Consider the following 17733-nt stretch of genomic DNA (forward strand, 5'->3'; position numbering starts at 1 on the left):
GGTCTATCAGCGTGTTACAGTGAGGGGTGTGAGGTCTATCAGCGTGTTACAGTGAGGGGTGTGGGATATATCAGTGTGTCACAGTGAGGGGTGTGGGGTCTATCAGTGTGTCACAGTGGGGGGTGTGGGGTCTATCGGAGTGTTACAGTGAGGGGTGTGGGGTATATCAGTGTGTCACAGTGGGGGGTGTGGGGTATATCAGAGTGTCACAGTGAGGGGTGTGGGATCTATCAGTGTGTCACAGTGAGGGGTGTGGGGTATATCAGTGTGTCACAGTGAGGGGTGTGGGGTATATCAGAGTGTTACAGTGAGGGATGTGCGGTATATCTGTGTGTCACAGTGAGGGGTGTGGGGTCTATCAGTGTGTCACAGTGGGGGGTGTGGGGTCTATCAGAGTGTTACAGTGAGGGGTGTGGGGTATATCAGTGTGTCACAGTGGGGGGTGTGGGGTCTATCAGTGTGTTACAGTGAGGGGTGTGGGGTCTATCAGAGTGTTACAGTGAGGGGCTCGTTGCCTGCTCCTGCTGGTTGCCATCTCGGTTGCTGAGTTACTTACGTTTTGGTTGCTTGTGCCTCCTGGTGCATAATCTCCAGGATCATCTTACATGCTGCTGAGCAGCCCTCAGCTGTTGAGTGAATGCTGATTGGCTTCTCTGCTGCTCCCGCATTCTCCTTCCGATGGACATCAATCCTGAAGAAAGACAGATGATGTATTATCACTTTTTTCTCTTCCTCTGTCTTGCTTTCTGACATGGCTGTTTTCTCTTTTTCTCTCCTGCTAATTCTGTTTTTTTTTCAACAGTCACTTATCCATTTATCACCCCTCTGCCTCTTCACTGCCCTATATACATTCTCATCTCTCTTTACAACCATTTCTCTTCCATTCCCTTCCTTTCTGTCTCACTATTTTCTCCTACCTTCTTTTTGCTTCCAACTCCCAACCAAACTTTGCCTCTATATTTTGAATTCTCGATACCCATTCTTCACTACATATGACCACTGGAAGTGAGATTAATGAGTTACTCCAGTCTTTTCCAGTTCTGTCCTGCTCTCTTTTTTCCAGCACTCCTTAACTGTATGCACTTTGATCAGAAACAATGGTGTATAGCATTCACAAATAGATCATCACTCATTAGTAATACTAAGAGAGTGACAGGAGTCGGACATGAAGCTCCTAGGGATCCTACCATTTGTTCACAGCTGGGTCTGTACCTCAACTCTGCTCTCTATCCTTTGCTCTTTATCCCTTAATATCAGCACTAATAAAAACAAAAATGTCTCAGGTTCATGTGCCATCATTTCCCAGGTAAGTGATCATCACATCTGCATAGGATTGGTTAAAATTGGTTATGATATTCTGACAGCAGCAGAATAAGGGCTGTGATGGGAGACTCACATTCCTGTACGTGCTGAAGATCGCACAATCAAGTTGCTCTTCTGTACTTGCAGCTCGTTACACTGTATAAGAGAGAGAGTTTAGTTCTAAATCGTTGGACTTCTCCTCAGACTGGGATCGCGAATGGTGCCAGGAACAAACATTAGCCTCCAGACCAGCCGTCAATCGAGGAGTCCCCAATGGGCAGAAGGGCATGAGACTTGTTTTCTTCCCTTTCTTTTACATTTTTTATTTACTTAATAAATGCTCAGATTAAAGTAAATTTATGTTGTCAAGTCTTAACTACATTTAACCGAATCGGAAGAACCATTTGGATACACTTTGTGATCCAAAACATGTTTGGTGTAGTTGGCAGGATTCAGGAAAATGTTTAAGAGAAGGAAAAAGCAACCCAACGCTCCAGAGACCTTCTGTATTCCAGAATGGAATGCGGCAGACTCTGGATTCGGGTCTGTAGCTAATATGTTGGCACAATTAGGACCCCTGAAAGAATGGGGGACAGTCATAACCGGGAAAAAAAGAGAAAGGAGGGTTATTCATACAGGCTGTCGTACATGAGTGATTGTGGGAAGCAGACTTCCACAGAAGCATGGACAGTATACCGCAAATGGGATGGATATTGTTCGGAGCTTTGCGTTCCACATGTAGGGAATTGGAAGAGCGCCAGGCCAGATACAGGCAGCTTGAGGCCACATTGATGGCAGTAGAACAGCAAAACATCACCCTAACAGAAGCAGTTAAGACAGCGCAGGAGAGAGCTGAGAAGGTAGAGGATAAACAGAACCAAATAGTATGCTGTCTGGCAACAGTGCCACAGAAAAAGAGAGCAAAATGGCGCAATTGTAAAGTTTACCTGGTCAAAGTGCGCGCATTATTAACCTCACAATGGGACCTCAACCATTGGAATGGAGATATTTGGTATTCACCTTATTCGGAGTCTGAATGGACAGACGGGAAGGGGATACTCCACCTCCAAAGCTATCCTCAGAGTAGATATTCACAGCGTATCCCCTAATAACAAATAAGGCAAAACAGGTAGGAGCACAGAACCCACAAAATGCAAGAATAGTGAGAGATTACTCTATGTCAGAATTGAAGGACTTGGGGTCACGCTTTAAACAGAATTCGGGTGAACTCTTGACTGACACGGTCATGGGATCAGGGCACTGCCCATATCACACCGATTGCCACAGAGTGAGGGAATCTGGGAGCATTAAGTGCTGATCCACATGTGAATAGCGTTTTTAGAAACATAGGGCCAACTGGATCAGTGTAGAATGCACTGATACTAGCAGTAGGATCCAAGTATCCTTCCCTGATAGATTGGGAAGGTGAACTTGAAAAATGGTAAGGCATAACAGAAGATATAAAACATTTAAGGGATTTGACAACACAAGCCAGTAAGTATTCTCAACAGGTTCAGGGTCCAGACCAGGAAACTTTTACAGCTGGAATGAGGAGCCAGCTAATGTGAAGTGGTCTGGGTTGGTGCCCTATTAGGGCCAGCCCAGGGACAGGCAGTGGGAAAGGTATGTTTGATGTGAGGACACTTGGAGGACGTGGAGGTTGGTAAGCGAAGAGTGAGGGTAAGATAAGACGGGACACACACGGGTACCATGTACAGTACGTGGAAGATGCACTGCTCCCCAAAGAATAAGGAAATAAAAGAGACTAAATCAAATGTCGAGGGACAAAAGGAAACCACACTGACTGTGTCTCCCACAACATCACTAAACCCTAGCATGGACGAGGTCAGGCAGTTGTAGCAAGCCTGTCAACCAATTAGTTAGGGGTGGGGCCTGGACTCCGGGGTCTGTGTAAAGGCTTTTGGTGGGACAACTGGAGACCCAAGGCCTCATATCCCTATCACCGTTTATTGGAGGAAAGGCAATGTACAATGAGATATTGCATTATTAGACACTGGGGCAGAAGTTACTATTGTATGTGGCAATCCACATAGACATGTTGTGTTCAAAATGACTATTAATGGATTTGGTGGGGCGGTAACACTGGCAATTAGAACAAATATTACAATAGCCTTGGGGAATGGACACCCACGAGTAGTCCCGGTATTGATATCCAAAGTACTAGAAAATATTATTGGTATGGGCTTATTAAAAGGTACCACCTTGCAAACCCCACTGAGCAAATTCTCTTTTGGTATATGAGTTGTGATGGTTACTGCTGGCAAGGCAAAATGGGAGCCACTCATTATTCCCCCACCCACACCAGTGGTTTCGATGAAACAGTATCGTATTCCGGGAGGACACAAAGAAATTGGGGATACCGACAGGGAATGTTAGCCGCAGGGATTGCGACATGCAGTATCTGTGTACAATAGCCCTGTATGGCCTATAAAAAAGCCTGATGGAAGTTGGTGAATGACGGTTGATTACTACGAACTCAATAAATATGCTCCTCCGCTGTCAGTGGCAGTGCCTGATGTGGTCACTGTTATAGAAAGTTTGTCTTAGGGGCCAGACACCTGGTAGTGTATGCTGTTATTGACCTAGCAAATGCCTTTTTCTCAATACCGATAGCCCTGGAATCACAAGCTCAGTTTGCTTTTACGTGGGAAGGTTGCCAATATACCTTCTGTCGGCTACCACAAGGATACCTACACAGCCCAACCTTATGCCATGGGTTAGTAGCAAAGGACTTGGATATGTGTCCGTTGCTACTGGAAGTTCGGGTAGCACATTCTAATGATGACATCTTGATCCGTGGACCAGTGGAAACTGCACTGGTGGAAGCTGTAGCCACACTGGTACAACATATGCGAGACAGAGGCTGGGAAGTGAGCCCGAGAAAGATACATGGACCCGCACAATTTAGGCATTCAGTGGACAAGAGGGGATAGAGTCATCCTTGAAAAAGTAAAGAATAAAATACAAGAAATGGCTGTTCCAACCAGCAAGACTAAGGCACAGAAATGTATAGGTCTGCTCAGATAATGGCGCAGACACATACCTCATTTGACCACGTTACTAAGACCTCTAGTTGCCATTTCCCAAAAGAAAGCTCAGTTTGAATGGGGCAATGAACAGCAGAAAGCATTTATGGCCACTAAGGAAGCTGTATCACTAGCAGTTCCCCTGGCCCCTCGGATACCTGGCTTACCCTTTGAATTACAAGTATCAGTCATACAAGATGTAGTCACATGGAGCTTATGGCAGACACAAAAGGGGAAAGCAATACCTTTGGGCTCCTGGTCAGAAAAACTGACTGAGGCAGCTACATGTTACACACCATTTGAAAAGCAACTTCTGGCCTGCTACTGGGCCCTAGTAGAAACTGAAGGGCAGATGGGCAAGGACAAAGTGCTCCTCAGACCTGAATTACCAATTCTGATAGTGGGTGTTATCTGTTAAGGGCCTAGACCAGTTGATATCCTACTATGGTGAGCCATCAGAAATTAGATAACGGCTCACACTTTACAGGTCAATAGATGCAGCAATGGGCTGCAGATAATGGGATACATTGGATGTTCCACATTTCCTGTTATCCTCAAGGGCAGGCCTTGTAGAACGAATGAATGGGTTATTAAAACAACAAATTAAATTACTAACCTCTGATCATATGTTACAGGGGTGGCTCAAAGTGTTGTCGCAGGCATTGTAGAATCTGAATAATTAGCCTCCGAAAGGAGGGACACCCATGAATAGAATGTTTGAAGGAAGTGGCCAGTTACATCCTCCTTGTAAACTACAACATTCGATGGCCTTTGTACGGGGCGGGGGGTGGGGGGGTAGGGGGAAGGTGTGGGTGCACGGCCCACAACACCTGCCTAAGCCTGGTGAGATAGCTGCCCATGGACAAAGTGACACCGATTTGATTAGATATTGCTAATGGGACAGGAAGTACGAGAGTGTATAAACAGGGGGAAGTTAACAAAAAGGGAGCGAGTTGTCAAAGATTGTAAACTGATAAAACTTGATTTTTTTCACAGAACCTTCCACCAAATGTCAACTTGACTTGGTTGTAACAATTTCTCCATGAAAATACCTGTATTAGTCAGGAATCAGCAACAAGGGGATGAAATATACATCGAATGAAAGTCACCATGTCATATGAGGATAGGCAGTTAAAACGACTTGCTAATTCCATCACAGCCTTGACTATACGTCACTGGTGGGATATATTTAAGGATTGGTCACCAAAAGCCACTGTGATCATTAATTTGATGATACACCCTAATGTTGTATTATTTGTATTGCTATTGGTTATTTTCATTGTAGTTTTACTTTTCTGGTGTAGGTTATATACTCTTATTATACATTCTCGTGCAGCTATCGCTGATTTGCATCTGCATTTGCAATTGTAACATACACTGTCAAAGATCATCAGGGGTAGATTGTATAGGATGGTTTAAAATTGATGATGATATTCTGACAGTTGCATGATCTTGAATAAGTCCTGTGATGGGTGACTCACATTCCTGTACGTGCCGAAGATGGCACAATCAACATATTTTTCTGTGTTTGTGACTCGTTACACTATATAAGAAAGACAGTTTTTGGACTTCCCTTCAGACTTGGATCACAAATGATGCCAGGAACGAACCTAGGCCTCCAGACCAGCCGTCAATCAGGGAGAACTCAATAGGCAGAGAGCAAGAGACTTATTGGTTTGTTTCCCTTGCTTTTTGACTTTTTATTTACTTTAATAAGTGTTCATATTTAAGTAAATTTGTGCTGTTGACTACATTTAACCAAATCTGAAAAACCATTTGGATACACTTTGTGATCCAAGACAACACTTCATCCATCACTCCATTCCTCTCAGATGCTACAAATCTCAAAGTGTAACCTGAGAAGGTTCAGCCCGAGTCAGAGAAACCACAGCGAATGCCAGACATTACACAACATGGTGCCACCTTGAGAAAGTGGGTTTCTCAATTCAACCACTAACTCAGTGAACTCCATAATGTTGGATCCATAATGGCTGAAGTTACAACCGACCTGTGGTCACCAATTTGGGCTCGGATGCAGTTCTACTAATGACAATTTACCTGACATCACCATCCATCTAATTGCCAATGTGTAACAGCTAATCCTGAGATCAGAACAGCCATTTGTCCTGAGGCTGCAACATTGTGGACTGCAGTAAGGGAATCACATTCCTAGGAAACACCTCCACACTGAGAGGATAAATAAATTACTTATAAGTCAGATGAATAACTTCCTCTTCCTTTTCTGGGCAATGAAACTATTATGAATGAATTGGATAGCGTTACAAAAAATGGGGGTTGCTTTTCATTCTATGCAAAGAATGAAGGTCCATTGCAATGCAGCCTGGGCTCAGTACAGGGCCTTTTCTTGGGTCTGAATTGTAAACATTCTGATTGGATTATTTACATGTTGAACACAAAGTGACCATACTGGGACGAGTGAACCCCAGACAAGCAAGGGAATTTCTGGAAGCCTGGTTCTCAACATGGGAGTCTATTGCCAAACATGTAGAAAGAGACCCCGTATACAGACCGCTGCTAAAACAACAGAACCAGAAGCAACAAGACCATTACACTAGGGGATCACATAAATCAGGAAGGAAGCGAAACCAACGCTACGATTAGAGGTCACACTGATGATGCTGCCTAGAAAGGTAACGAAACATCTGCACACCACAGAACTACCGGGTTGGCGAGCTAACGAACAACTTCATCCACAAACCGAGCTACAAATTTTCGCTAAGACCTTAAAAATGACAAAGTGTCAAATTGGTCTCGAAACATGAATTTTGTTTCTCTCTCCGCAAATGCTGCAGAGTTTCTCCAGCACTTTCTGCTTTTTTATTTCAGATTTCCAAGCGTCTGCAGGACTTTGTTTTATTCTGAGAGCCGGAAACTTACTTGGATTGTGTTTGCTTGGTGATATTCCGAATGGTGGCTCCTTCTTTTCCAATAATGGCTCCCACGAACTGGGTTGGCACCAGGATGCGCAGGGGAATGTCGAACTGCTGCTTTGTGGGTGTTGCTGAGCCTTGCGGCGGGGGTCCTCTGCCGCTGTAGCCCCTGCGGCCCATCTCCTGACCTTGCTGCCCTGCCTGTTCATCTGGGATGTAGGTGACTGTCAGGCTGTAGTTCTCCAGCTGGTAGCCATTCAACTTGGTTATTGCTCTGAGGGAAGGAAATAAAAATCACATTTTTGTTTTTGCCCCAATTTACAAAGAGATCATAATACATTCAGCACGACCTGATACGAGGCTCCTCCCACCACATCTTGCACAATCTGCAAATCCTTCTATTCCTTTCTCTCTGAGCTGATTTCCTTGTTTCACCCAACTCTATTGAGTTTATTCTCTTTAACCACTCACTGTGCTAATGATGTCCACATTCCAATCACTCTCTGGGTTGCCCCCAAATTCCCTCCTGGATTTAGTAATGGCTATTGTATAACTGCTAGTGCTGGTGTCTCTCACAACTGGAAACATCTCCTCGGCATTTACCATTCATATTTTTAAGACCGTCTCAGCCATCTCTTTCCTAGAAATGCAGTTTGCTCTGTCTTTCATTGGCTGCCTCTTGACTCAATGTTGACATCTACTCAGGGTCGTGAGTTTCTGCTCAGCTTCGTCATTTGACTAAACAAGCTGATTCGCGACTCACTGATCTTTGGGAATGTGGGGCAGAATATCCCACAAGGGTAGCTGGATCCAGAGAGGAGGATTTTCTTTCCCTTCTTCCTCATCAGTTGCATCTCAATTTGTGGGGACAAGTTATAGAATTCTTACAGTGTAGAAGCAGGCCATTCAACCCATTGAGTCCATAACAGCCCTCCAAAGAGCATCCCACCCCTGTTACCCTGAATTTCCCATGGCTAGTCCACCTAACTTACACATCTATGGGTAATTTAGCATGGCCAATCCACCTAGCGCACACTGTGGACTGTAGGGGGGCAAGCCGAGCATCAGGAGGAAACCCACGCAGACACGGGGAGAATGTGCAAACTCCTCACAGACAGGTGCCCGAGGGTGGAATCGAACCCGGGTCCCTGGCACTTTGAGGCAGCAGTGCTAACCACTGAGCCACCGTGCTGATCCCATTCTTGCAGATATTAGGTCAATGGTGCCATGCTTCGAGGATAGTTTCAGAGAGCCTTCAAAGTGTTTTCTTTCAGCTCAGAATGTTGGCCATTTGACAGTTGAGAGAGCTGGACATAAACAGGAGAGGTGTTTTTTGACATAATGTCCAGTGCATCAGAGATAATTTGTTATCTAGATTCTTGTGCACTTCCCTTTTTTCAAAGTTCATCATAATGGATCTGGAAGATGTGTTGGAGGCATTACTGAGTATATTACTTGAATGCTTTAACGTGTCTCCCAGAAACTCTTTGAAGGTCAATTCACCACTAAAAGTTTCCACCACTAGGTGGGGCAGTCCATGGAGATGCAGCTTACCAGGCTGCTTTGGTAATATATAGTTTAATTCAACCTGTTTTGGAGATGTTATTACATACTTCAGGAGAAGGCAGGATTTGGACCTCGACCTCCTGGCTCAGAGGTAAGGTCACTACCAGTGCACCTCAACAACCCTTCCTGTTTATAAAGACAAATGATTAAATCCACAATGGAAGCCTAGACTGCTGGAATGAGACATCTCATTGCCAGACCAGTTTATTCAATTAGCCCCCTCAACTTTCAGCTTGAAAAGGACTTCAAATTGCAAACTGATCAAGGGGTAAGCGGGCAACTGTATCTGAAAGCTCTGTGAGTAATGCCTACTCTTAAACAATCTGATTTAGAGATAGACAACAAAAAAGATGAACAACAGAAAGGAAAGGAAATAGGATGAATTAAAATAAAATTTGAAACAGAGATGGAAAGAAAGATTCAACTAAGAAAGAGGGCATAAAAGAAAAAAGTAACTAAACAAAATGCCTAGGAATGATTTACTACCTGTCAGAATGAGACGTCACTGTTCAGTCATTCCCTTTCTGGACCAAAGAGATTGTGTGGAATTGCATGCATATTGGTCTTGTCATTACAATAGTCCTTAAGACGTTTCAGCCCTAACTTTTCAACAATTCATTGTAATAGTCTAAATGGGGCAATTCCTGCAGGTTAAAGATGAGCTCCCATTTTTGAGACTGTTGGCAATACTCCCAACAATCTTGACAATTCCCAACTCATACCCCTATAATCTCCCCCATGACAAATTATTGTATCACTTTTCCAACAAACTAATAACAGCCAATCTGCTGAACAGACTTTTACAGCACCCGGTTTTCTGTGCTAATGACTGCTGCTCTGCAGTTGACCTTCATGTTAGCATTTGTTAATCCTCAAGGATTGCCCAGGGATCATGAATTAATCTCCCAAACGCTGCTGGGAACAACATCCAGGAGAAATATCATCAGAATTTTTAAAAAATGTTTTCAAAAAAAAAGTTTCAATGAACACCTCTGTTTGTTAATCACCAAAATATAAGGTATGGAGTGGGCGTTGAAGGTGTGTACAAAAGCACTATTAATTACAGACAGCTCAATCGTGTAATTACATGCCTCTGACTGCTTTTCAATTGGCCGTGAGCGACGGGATGAGAGGATGGGCATGTCAGACAACCAATAGGAGGAGAGCGAAGGTGGGATGGTCGGTGGGACAGGTCTCATGATGAAATGCCTTATCACCCCCATGGTTGACCACCAAACCAGTGGCAATTCTCTGCAGCCAACACCCCAGAGCCATTTCTTTGAATGATCATCTGGAAGCAAAGTGGCAGCTGACCACAGCACAGATAGATTCTGTTTATTACCATTTGATCTGGCTGTGGCTGGATTAACCTTCAGATGGTTTGGGCTCCATGGGCTGTGGATTTGCTGACCTGGACAATGGTGAGGTCCAAGTGCAGGACCCTCCCAATCCCATCCCAAAATGTTGGGTTTCAGGGATCTCAGGTCCATAGAAAGGGTTCAGAGCAGATTTACCAGAATCATACTAGGGAAGTTGGACTCCAGTCACAAGAAGCTTGGATGGTCTCTTCTGTGCAGAAAAGTTTAAGGGGAGATTTAAGTGAGATATTCAAAATTATGAAATTTTGATGGAGTAAATTAAGAGAAACTGTTTCCAGAAAGTGTTCCTGTTGGACAGTTGGTAAGCAGAGAATTTAACTTAAATTCCATTCAAATAAAATTTAAAGTATGGTAATTGGCAAAATATTTAGAGTGTATTAAGGATATTAACAATCAGATCATCTGTGATTGTATTGATATTAATAATAATGTTAATAAAGATGGAGCAAAAGGCCTCCTTAAGATCAATTGGTGGAGCAGGACACAAGGGGCTAAGTGGCACTCATTCATATGGTCTGATGTTATTTTTTGAAATGCAATGAGTTGTTAGATTTGAAAATTCACTGCCTAAAGGGTTAGTGGAAGCAGATTCAGTCATAACTTTCCAAAGAGCGATGGTTAAATACTCAAAAGAGGAAAAAAATTGGAGGGCTATGTGGAAAGAACAGAGGAGTGAGAATGATTGAATAACTTTTTCAGAAAGCCAGCACAGGTGGGATGGGTTGAATGGTCTCCTTCTGTGCTGTATCATTTTGTGGTACTTACTGTCTGGCTTGGTCCTTGGTTCCATATGTAACATTCACCACTGCCGATTCAGTTTCTGTATTAACTAGAGATAAAAAATAAGGTAAATGTCAGTCAAGACTCTTCCATTACCTCAAGAGGTCTGTCTTAAAGCATCACAGACCTCCCTATAAACAGCACAAAGCCCCCACACCAACTTTCAGACAAGACATTTAATTGACAGTGGTCTGCTCTAACATTAAATATATTTTAACGAAGAGCAGAGTGTTCTCCCTCGTAACCTGGCCACTATTCATCCCTGACTTAATATCACAAAAATACATATTATGTGGCCATTTATCACAGTGCTGTTTGTGGGAGCTTCCTGTGTACAAACTGGTTGCTGTGTTTCTAACATTAGTAATGACACTTCAAAAAAGTACTTTACTGGCTGTATGTAGATGTGTTATATCAGCGTGTATCTTATCAAAATGTTAAACCGATTTCCCTCCTCTTCCTGATAGCTCGAATTCAGACAGGTTGCACTGTTAACTCATTCAGATCGGCTCAGATTTCTTATCAAAGGTGGGAATTTTCCCTTCTCTTCATTCAACTCAATGTTGGTATTTCTGGATCTTTGCCAGTTCCGGGTTCAGTGGCTTGTGGTTAGGATCTGGCTCCAGGTTCGATGAGCTACAGTCAGCCTGGGTCGAAGCCAGAAAATTGGTTAGTTGACTTTGATACTTGTTCCTGGGTTGCAATCAAGTATCTCAGCGACTGAACTCAACCAGCTGCTTTCTCCAGTGCAGCCGTGATTAATACAACATAGAGACCAAGTAAACGATGTTGTGTTTACATGCCATTGGTACCTGGGGCAGAAAATGCCTTGTGTGGGGGTATCGCTGCGACGTAGCTCCTGCACTCTGTACATCTTCAAGCTTCTGATTACTGTCCCTGCAGCTGAGCAAGTGCTTAGATGTTGGTCGAACATGTGATCATTCTGAACCATCATAGTTCCACATTTGAAGACCCACCCGAGGGACAATCCTAACCTTTATCCGCTTGTCAGGAGACTGCTGGGATCGGGTTATAAACTCTGCTTTTATTGCTCATTGCAAATCATTAATAATTTAATATTGGGTGGTGTGTAAACCAGCATTTTAACCAATTCCATTACCATCTTGTCTGGTGAGTTAGGCAAAGATCATGCCCCATCATCCCCGAGCAATCATCTCGGCTCACGCAGAGAGCATGAGTCAACTACTGAAGAACAGCTAACAATTCCCACTCAGCAAGAAGTCACAACGTTCAATCCGTGTGGGATTAGAGGAAGGGAAAAGAATTCACCTGCTGGAGATTGAGTGCTAAAGCTGGAATCAAAGTAGACGTGTTTGGATACAGAGAAACAAGACAGAGAGTGGGGACAGGATTTTAAATCACTGACTGTAAGACACCTCCTTCATGCCATAATAACTTTACAACAATGGGGGGGGGTAGACAGGACTATGTTTGGGAGGTTTATTATTTAGATATCTCAGCTCTGGGGAAGAAGCAAAATTATCTCTAGCTAATATTGGAAAATATGGAAATCTCATTAACGTTTTAAGCATCAGTAGAAAGAATTTGAGTGGTTATGTTAAACTTTATTGTATCAGGCAAACAGAAATTTGGTGGACTTTGTCCACCTTGTATGTGGTGCTCAGTAACAGATTATATTTACAGCAGGAACAAAAACAGAAGTCGCTGGAAAATCTCATCAGCTCAGAACCGTTCTGAGGAAGGGTCACCGGATCTGAAATGTTAACTCTGATGTTTCTTCACACTGGCTTCCAGACCTGCTGAGTTTTTCTAGCAACTTCTGTTTTTGTTCCTGGTTTATAGCATCGGCAGTTCTTTCGGTTTATATTTATGGGCAGTCTGTTTTTCTATTCAGCCACATCTCCCACACACAGAAGATACTGACAATTAACAGATTGAACCGTCCATGAGCACCCCATGTCCCTGGTGTCTTGCCCAAATGTTTGTACTTAACACAGAGTTGCCGACAGTTTGAACGTTGGTATTAATTTTGCAAAACTTCCTAGAGTTGGGATCTTTCCATTTGATTGGAAAATAGCAACTGCGACTCCTTTATGCAAACATGATTTCTCTTTCACAAAACACGTGACTCTGCCTAATTACCCTGAATGTATTTAAATGCCGTGCTACAACACTTTTAATAATAACTTCTAATTTTTTTTCTCCATGACACATCTTAAGTTAACTGGCCTGTAGTTTCTGGTCTCTTCCTTTTTGTATAAAAATCCAGTTTAGGAGGATAAAATACTCCCTGACCCAAACATATAAAGGTCCTGAGGGACTGTGACAACCTGCAGAAAGAAAGGATGTGTCCTGTTGTGGGAGAATCTAGAACCACGGCTTGCAGTTTAAAAACAAAAAATCACCCATTTAAGACAGGAGATGAGGAGAAATTATTTTCTGAGAGCATTCAGGGTGTTTGGAAATCTCTTTGTCCAATGATACAGGCAGCAGAGCCTTTAGGTATTTTTAATGTAGAAGTGGTAGCTTCTTGACAAGAAAGGGGGTCAAAGATTGTCAGGTGTAAGTGGAAATGTGCATTCATCAGAATCAACCATGATCTTACCGAGCAGAGGATCAGTCTCAAGGGGCTGAGTGGAAATTTGGATGTTCCTAACAGTTGGCTCTGATCTCTCTCTCACTCACTCTCACGCACACACACAGAGAGACACACATAAACAACACACTCACTCACTTGCACGCACACACACTCACTCACACACACACCCCCCCAAATTCAGACTGAAATTCAGTCACTCACATCCATTCAAAGACACACCTACATTTGTATGCACAGCCACACTGACACACATTGCAGCATAGTCACATTTGTACACCAGCCATCATTTCATATACAGCCATACACTTACACACACATACACTTACAGCTGCACCCTCACTCACTGCCACACTTATACACACTCTTGCACTCACAGCTACACACCCACACCCACTCACTCACACACAGCCACTGACACACACAGGAAGAATACAGACACAAAACCATATTTAGAAATAAAGATAGGTGCACTGTTATATGAACACACTACATATAGGCATATATGCACACACAGACTGGACTCACTTTTCCAAAGAAGGGAATAGCCCTGAAAGGGTGGGAGCCTTGCTGCTTTGCCTCTCTGTTTGCAAACATATGAAGCCAATTGAAATGCCTCTCATCTGAGAGCATATGAACCTGGCCAAGCTCAGGATTCAACCTGATTAATTCAGTCACACTGTAGGAGGTGCACTCCATCTCTGAAACTGCAGGGGGTCGGGGTGAAATGAAGAGAGAGTGTGTCTGAGCTGAGGCATCTTACCAAGAGAGAAAAGGACACAAATGTGTTCAGCTCTTCAGTGACCTCATTATCCAGTCGTTATTTATTATTAACCTGGACTCTGAGTTTGAGATCAGGACCAGCAGCTGAAAAACAGGGCTGAGTGTGGATGGTGGGATCATTGTTTCATGTTAAGGGAAATGATCACATACCTTGTTCGCAATTTTCCACAGCTCCGTGTTGGGCTAGCAATCCATCCAATACCTGTTCAATAGACACACCAGCAGTTAGTTAGAGTGAAGGCAAGAGAAAGGTAACCAATTGCACCCCCAAAACCCTGTTAGAAACATCACAATTTCCAAGCTGCAGGATGACATTCGGTCCATCATTGCCTGTACTAGCTCTTTGAAATGAATTCAGCCAAAGTATGTGTCTGTCTGTTTTGTATATCTGTATATCTCTGTGTGTGTTTGTGTGCGTGCATGTGCTCGTGTGTGTGTGTGTACGAGTGAGTGTGTGCACGTGTGTGTATTTGAGTGAGTATGTGTACGTGTGTGTATATGAGTGAGTGTGTGCATGGGTGTGTATACAAGTGAGTGTGTGCGTGTGTGTGTGTATACGAGTGAGTGTGCGCATGTGTGTGTACGTATACGAGTGAGTGTGTGTGTGTGTATATGAGCGAGTGTGTGGATGTATGTGTGTGCGTATATGAATGAGTGCGCGCGCATGCGTGTGTGTATACGGTGAGTGTGTGTGCGCACATGTGCGTGTGTGAGTGCACGAGTGTGTGCATGTGTGTGTGCATATTTCCACAAGTGCGTGCTCCGCGTGTGTGTGTGTATACGAATGAGTGTGCTTGTGCACACGTGTGCGCCGCATGTGTGTATATACAAATGAGTGTGTGTGTACCTGTGTGCGTGTGCATGTGTGCGTGTGTATGTGTGGGTGGAAGGTAACAGCAGCTCAACATTATGCAGGGTGACAAAGCCTCAGAGTAATTATGTGTCTGTATATTTATTACAGTTGAGCATCCTTCAGGGGTGCGCATGTGTATACAGAGGGTGGGGGAGAGAGAGAGTGGGTGGCACATCCAGGATGGACTGTGCCCACTGGGTGGTGGGAGGAGGTTGATTGTGGTTTTGGCTGTCCCAGTGAGGGACACTGTTTGCAAAGTTATCAATGAGTGTGAGCCCAAGGGCAGCCCATTGAGTGAAACAAATGCATGACTTGCTTCTCAAGTTTTAAGGGAAGAGTGCGGCAACATATGGTCAATGTGGAAGATACTTGTCATAATCAGGCTCAGGTCTGTCAGTGTAACCTCTGTAACAGACAATACGATCGGCTCAATTCACAGCATTTAATCATTGTTCACGACCTGGCTTCTGTGAGCTGAAGCCTGGGGTTTATGTTGTTAATTCCTTTGTCCCAAAAAATAGAAAGTACAGCAGCCATGCAGCCTGTGAGAAAAGGAAAAGACAGGTTCTGCTAGTTTGAGGCATGACCCCCTACCCCTCCCGAACAACAGAAATAGAAACTACGCACATTTAATTCTGCCATAGCAAAGAGAGAAATTGCTGGAGAAACTCAGCAGGTTTGGCAGCATCTGTGGGAAGAAAGCCGAGTTAAGATTTCAAGTCCAGTGCCATTCATCAGAACTGGACAGAACTGATGAAGAATCACTAGACTGGAAAGGTTTCTCTCCACAGATGTTGCCTGACTTGCTGAGTTTCTTCAGCAATTTCTATTTTTGTTTTAGATCTTCAGCATCCACAGTTCTTTGTTTTATTTGATTAATTTGTGGCATGTTCACCCAGTCCCTGGAGCCTCCTCCATCTCTATAATGCTCTAAGATCATGGAACATCTGGCCTTTCAATGATCAGCAAGTGCCATCGGTGTGTGTGCCTCAGCTTAAGACCCTGAGCTCTGAGATGTTCTCCCGAAACCTCTCCACCTCTCAATACGCTATTCCTCACAGGTTACCTCTTGTGGTCCCCTGATCGAGTATCCCCCCCAGTGTGATTCAGTATCAAATTCTGTTTGAAAACACTCTTGAGAAGCACTTTGGGAAGATTCGTGACATTAAAGGCACTATATAAATACAAGTTATTGTCACGGGTTCAACATTTTAGCAACAGCAGAAGAATAGAAGAAAGGGAAACAACAATCACAGAGAGGGAGTTAATTGAAGAATGGCCCAATTTTAGGGCCAGGCATTATACCCGTATAGAGCAATGCCTCAGCTTTATCAAAGTAATGGACAAACTACCTTTGCCTGTGGCATCTCCACAGGCAGCTATACCCATCTGTGTAATCCAATTTTCTTCTGAATTCAAAAATAAGAATTACTAAGTTTTGCCTATTCCATAGAGTTTCTGGTCAATTACTGGTCTGAATCCAGGTAAAACTGTGATCAGCAGGCCCTGGGGCTTGCTTCATTCCTCTGGTTTAAAATAGGCCGTTACACCCTTCATTTTAATATTAACTAAACTGATAGCTTTTCTTTTAAGTTGCTGCTAGGGATGTCTGAGGTAGCACCCTTGATCTGCTAAAAAAATGTACTTCCTTGTATCTATTAGATCCCCTTTAAAAAAGGAGTGACAAGATCTAAATAGCTGGTCATGTTCTGATTGATCAACCCCTACACCAGCCCCACCCTTTCCAGGAACTACATTCCAATATTTACCTCACAGGCACAACTCCACCTTTTCATCGATAGCTAGCTTCACCAAATTAGTATTGCCTGTGTTTTTCCCTTGAGCTCTAATCTTCCTTGGTTCCATCCAAAGGTTCCTAGAACTCCTCCTTATAGCCCTTATAACATAGAACTATTCAACTATTCTTGAGACTACTTCCTGAGCCCCAGCAGACAGCACCGGTATAGTTTAGTCACCATTAGCCCAGCTAAACACACAGTCTAACACATACACACACAAACACACACACACACAGTCTATCTCCAATAGCTTATGTACTTTGAACTACTACTCTGTGCTCCTTGGACTATTTTCTGTCATCTATTGAAAACCTCAGAATAACCTTGTTATTCGGCATGTCTGAATGTGGCCAACTGACAACCATTGGAAAAACCCAACTGTCTGAATGTTATATTTCAGAGATTGTGGGCTCCTGCATGAATCAAATGGGTACAACAAGAAAGAGGAATTCATCACACTTTCTTAATGTAAAACAGCTCAATGTTATAAAATATTGTCAGGGAGGCATGACATTGCCAGTACACAGTGTGCAGATGGGCAAAGACAGCTTGGTGTAGCAAAAGCAAGAGTTATTCTTCTAGATCACAAATGAAATAGCCCCAGTAATAACAGGAAGTCTTTGTCAATTAAAACACATTCCCCAGCACTATCCAACGCATCATCCTCCGACACTTCCGCCATCTGCAATCCGACCCCACCACCAAAGGCATCTTTCCCTCCCCACCTTTATCTGCTTTCCGGAGGGACAACTCTC

General features: G+C 43.5%; 1 protein-coding gene across 1 annotated transcript in view; it reads right to left on the reverse strand.

The window, feature by feature from the left end:
* LOC109914039 (insulin-like growth factor 2 mRNA-binding protein 3) overlaps positions 1-17733 on the reverse strand; it is a 56697-nt gene that overhangs the window by 26110 nt on the left and 12854 nt on the right. The window contains exons 2-5 of the mRNA XM_048614426.1: positions 14477-14528; positions 10951-11014; positions 7248-7514; positions 557-691 (exon numbers count right to left, since the gene is read on the reverse strand). Of these exons, the coding sequence (XP_048470383.1) occupies positions 557-691; positions 7248-7514; positions 10951-11014; positions 14477-14528 (518 nt within the window). The remainder of the gene's footprint in view (positions 1-556; positions 692-7247; positions 7515-10950; positions 11015-14476; positions 14529-17733) is intronic.

The sequence above is a fragment of the Rhincodon typus genome, chromosome 30, assembly GCF_021869965.1.
Source record: "Rhincodon typus isolate 14 chromosome 30, sRhiTyp1.1, whole genome shotgun sequence".
NCBI lineage: Eukaryota > Metazoa > Chordata > Chondrichthyes > Orectolobiformes > Rhincodontidae > Rhincodon > Rhincodon typus.